General features: G+C 54.0%; 1 protein-coding gene across 1 annotated transcript; it reads right to left on the bottom strand.

Annotated features, from left to right (window-relative positions):
* Positions 1-3,126: 3,126 nt before the first annotated feature.
* LOC109860175 lies at positions 3,127-3,624 on the bottom strand. Its single transcript, XM_020439079.1, has one exon. The coding sequence runs from the start codon at positions 3,622-3,624 to the stop codon at positions 3,127-3,129; it is 498 nt and encodes a 165-aa protein (XP_020294668.1).
* Between the last annotated feature and the right edge of the window lie 341 nt (positions 3,625-3,965).

The raw sequence follows: 3,965 nt of genomic DNA, 5'->3' as shown, positions 1-3,965 counted from the left end.
TTGTCTGGCCCACGTAATTTGCTTCACAAGTTTGGCACTGTATATTGTAGACGACGTTCATTTGTTTTTCTGGAGGGATAGGATCTTTATGAGATTTNATAAATTTATCCAACTGATTTAAATTTCTGTATGATAATCTAGTCTGTGGAATTTTTGTGTTGATGAAATTGAAATTGCTGTTGGTTGACATGGGTGTGAATGGGACTACAAAGAATTTTACAGGAGGTGTGTCTGATTGTTTTTCATTGTCATTTAATTTGGTATTAAACAAAGTTTTTATTCTTTTATTGATTGTGTGAAAAATTAAATCAATTGGATAATTGTTATCTATGAGTGTTTCTATGCAAAAAATAAGATTTTTATGGTGGAACGATGGATTGGATAGTAATATGGCACGATCTATTAATGTGTGGATGGTGCCGATTTTGTGGCATAGTGGATTTTGAGATAGGTAATTCAGGTATCTTCCTGAGTAGGTAGGTTTGTGGTACCAGTCACAAACTTATAAATAGACAATCAACTCAATTTTTTAGATCTCAACTTAATCCTCAAAAACAATATTATAGTTTGTGACTGGTACCACAAACCTACCTACTCAGGAAGATCCAATCCATCGTTCCACCATAAAAATCTTATTTTTTGCATAGAAACACTATGCAAAATGTGCTATCGGTGCCTCGAGTACGGCCACGAGGCACCCAAGTGTTCCGGTGTAGACCGGAGCAGTGCGTGCTACCGCTGCGGGGAGGACGGCCACCTCGCCATTGCATGCAGGGCTGCCCCCAAGTGCACTCTATGTGCGAGCCGGAAGCAGCCAGCGAAGTGGCTGTTCCGAAGGTGGCGCAAGTTGCGTCCCCAAACACAAGTAGGGAGGGAATTATCGTCATTGAGATCTTGGGGCGCGGGGACGGGCGCAGGGACCGAGGCGCCCCATCGCCCGGACGTGCGCGCCCTCGGGGTCTCCCCAGAGGGAGAAGCAACCTCTCCCTTTTTTGCTCTGCGGCCTCCTTCTGCTCCATTATATTGGAACAGAAGCAAAACACCGCCTTCCACTCGTCTTCCTCCCAGGAGGCTTTTATCAGGCCCTCCAGGGAGAGATCTTTGCATATTTTGGCGACCAGTTCTCGGCGTTCCGGAGCCCACTGTGGACATTCCTCCACAGTGTGCTCCACCGAATCACTGGCCGCCCCGCACGCATGGCACTGTGCCGTTAGCTCCTTGCCTATGCAACACAGGTACTCACCGAAGCAGCCATGCCCGGTAAGCACCTGTGTCACCCTATAGGTGAGGCGTCCGATCCCGTTCTCTAACCATACTTGGAGCCGGACGACCGCAACGACTTCTTGGATTGCTGCGTGTGGCTCGTCCAGATGCTGCTACCAACTGAGGAGCAGCTGTCGTTGGGTCTGGGTTTCATTAAGGGCCACTCTCTCCTCGTTCTACGTATTGCACTTTTCGAGAGTGTGAGCCGCGGTGTCGATCGCGACTTTGCAGTGCTCGCACTCCGGGGTGCCCGTCTTATTTATGCGGTGCAGAAACACACCGAAAACTCCGTGGCCCGTAACCATCTGGGTAAATCAAATGATATCCAAAAGTACGGGCGACTCACCCAGTCTTTCAGGACCGGTCCTACCGCTTCTCTAACCCTCCGTCCTTGGAGACGCGGGTTCTCGATCCTGTGCTGCCACCGCAGAACCATACGGTCGTGCGCCTGATCTCTTCCAAATTAAGATCTCGGCCGGTCGCACGCGCCCTGCCCAACTCCGCCTTTCTGGCCTCGTACGCTTCCGCGTATGCATCGGCCAGCAGGTCCACAGGTGGGATCCTCGCCAGCAGTCGAACGGATTCGAGGTTCGATAGGTTTGCACCATCCGGCCTCCCACAAAGCGTTGAACCGAGGCTATTGGGGCAGCTTCCCGGCCCATCCCGATCTCCCGGTGCCACACAGGGGCACCATACATAACGACAGAGTGCACGACGTTAGCGTATAACTTTCGCACACTCTGCCGCGGCCCTTCGAGGTTGGGGAGAAGCCGGCTCAGAGCCCAGGCCATTTTGCGGGCCTTGCGGGCCACGTATTTAAAGTGGGCCCTAAACCGCCACTTGTCGTCTACCTGTAGACCTAGGTACTTCATATGTGGTTGGGTTGCGACTTGAGTCGGCCCAACCCATACTGTCACAGGTCCCTTCTTGCGACAACGAGGAGGACGGAAGATCACGGCTTTCGTCTTGGCCGGTGCGAAAGTCATCCCCAATAGCCCCATGCGGTGGGACACCGCCGCCACCGCCAGGGAACCTCGCTCTACCGCTACCCGCTCGTCACTTCTCCTTCTCACTGCAGCCGGCCGCTCTGTGCTTCGGTCGACCACAGCGATAACATAAATCCTGGCTGGAGCACAGAACCCTGCAATGCCCAGGCTGAAAACACCTGTAGCACTGCAAGGGGCGGGAGTGCTCGCACCCTTGACACCACCCAGCCCACCGAAAGCTTCCCTGCTTTAATCGCCTTGGCCGCCGCCTCAACTGGGCAGCGAACCAAAGCGGCTCCATCCGCGGACGAGGCGCGGCGCAAGGATACTTTTTTTTTTTTTTTTTTTTAACGAGGAAAAATCCTTGATGAACACCTCCATTCTCGGGGGAGAGTGGGGGTAGTGTGGGACTCCCCAAAGAGAGGTTACCCACTAAAACTCCTCGGCGGTCCTCCGACACTCAGGAGGGAGCCTGGAAAACCCGAAGGCTATGACCTCGCGGCTCCCTCCCTTATGCATGTCCTAAGGGAAGATGGTAACAGTTCATTTTCCCTCAACCTCCAACTAGGTGAAGAAGTGGGACCACCACACTTTTCCACCTAATTCCATAGGTTACGTGCAATGGCAGAAGGGAGCCCCCGCTACCTCCCGCCTGTAACCCCGAATTCCTCTCTCCCCCGCCTGCTGTGGAGTAGTCTTAGAGACATCCCAACGAGACGAGGGAGGGAAAGAATCCACCTCCTCACTTGCAGCTAAGTGCAGGTTCTTTGCGGCCTAATCTCCATCCGAGGAGGGAGTTGCCGCACGGTACCGCCTCCTGCCAGCTGGCTGCCTTTGCCGCAGCCGCTCTGCTTCCGCCTTGGCTTGCATGACGAGGTCACAAAACCTCGTCACCGCTCGCCATTTCTCCTGGTCCCTGTCTAACGACAGATGGCAGGGAGAGGTCCTGGCCCACCACGAAAATGAGCGTTGCTCTCTCCTCCTCCCATGCTGGACATTCCTCCAACGTGTGAGCCGCAGAGTCGAAGTCCGAGTCGCAGTGCTCACACGCTGGAGAGTCCGCCTTCCCTATCCGATGGAGGAAATTGCCGAACACCCCATGCCCCGTTAGGATCTGGGTGGTGACGAAGGTAAGATACCCGTGGCAGCAATCCACCCAGTCCGGGAGCACAGGGCCCACGGCTTCCCTCCTACCGGGCAAAAGAGGATTCTGTATCCTCTCCTGCCACCTGACCAGACGCAAGGATATTACCTTAACGCCACTCCCGCCGCAAAACTCTACCACAAAGTCCTTTCGGACATCTTCCTCAGAGGTGAACTCGTCCAACCCCGAAACCATAATCTCCACGTTTCGGAATGGACAAGCCACCTTCATTCCCTAGAAAGAGCCTCCCTGAGCTTGGAAGCGAAAAGGTCCGCTCTAGATTTGCGGTCCTCTCTCCCCACTTCTAACAACAGGTGCCCCTCAAAGGTTCGGCGGACCCTAAAAACACCCGCCGACTTTGGGTCTACCTTACTCCTTGCGTTTCGAAGGACTTGGGCATACGATATGCCCGCCTCCTCGAGACGCAAGGTGACCGCCTCAGTCCTCGGGAAGACCGCACGTGGAGGTTGCTGACGAGACGAGGGGTGGCAAAGTAGGAGAAGACTCCCCCCTGCCGGCCCCAACGGCCATTCCTTTCCCTTTTTTGGCCGTCACCATCTCTTTTCCCTCCT

This window comes from Pseudomyrmex gracilis, unplaced genomic scaffold, assembly GCF_002006095.1.
Source record: "Pseudomyrmex gracilis isolate BER0280 unplaced genomic scaffold, ASM200609v1 scaffold_340, whole genome shotgun sequence".
NCBI lineage: Eukaryota > Metazoa > Arthropoda > Insecta > Hymenoptera > Formicidae > Pseudomyrmex > Pseudomyrmex gracilis.
The sequence above is the reverse complement of the archived record's forward strand: the minus strand, read 5'-3'. Positions and strand labels throughout refer to the sequence as shown.

Coding starts and splice junctions, on each gene's coding strand:
- LOC109860175 (XM_020439079.1), bottom strand. CDS start 3,624: ATGAAGGTGGCTTGTCCATTCCGAAACGTGGAGATTATGGTTTCGGGG.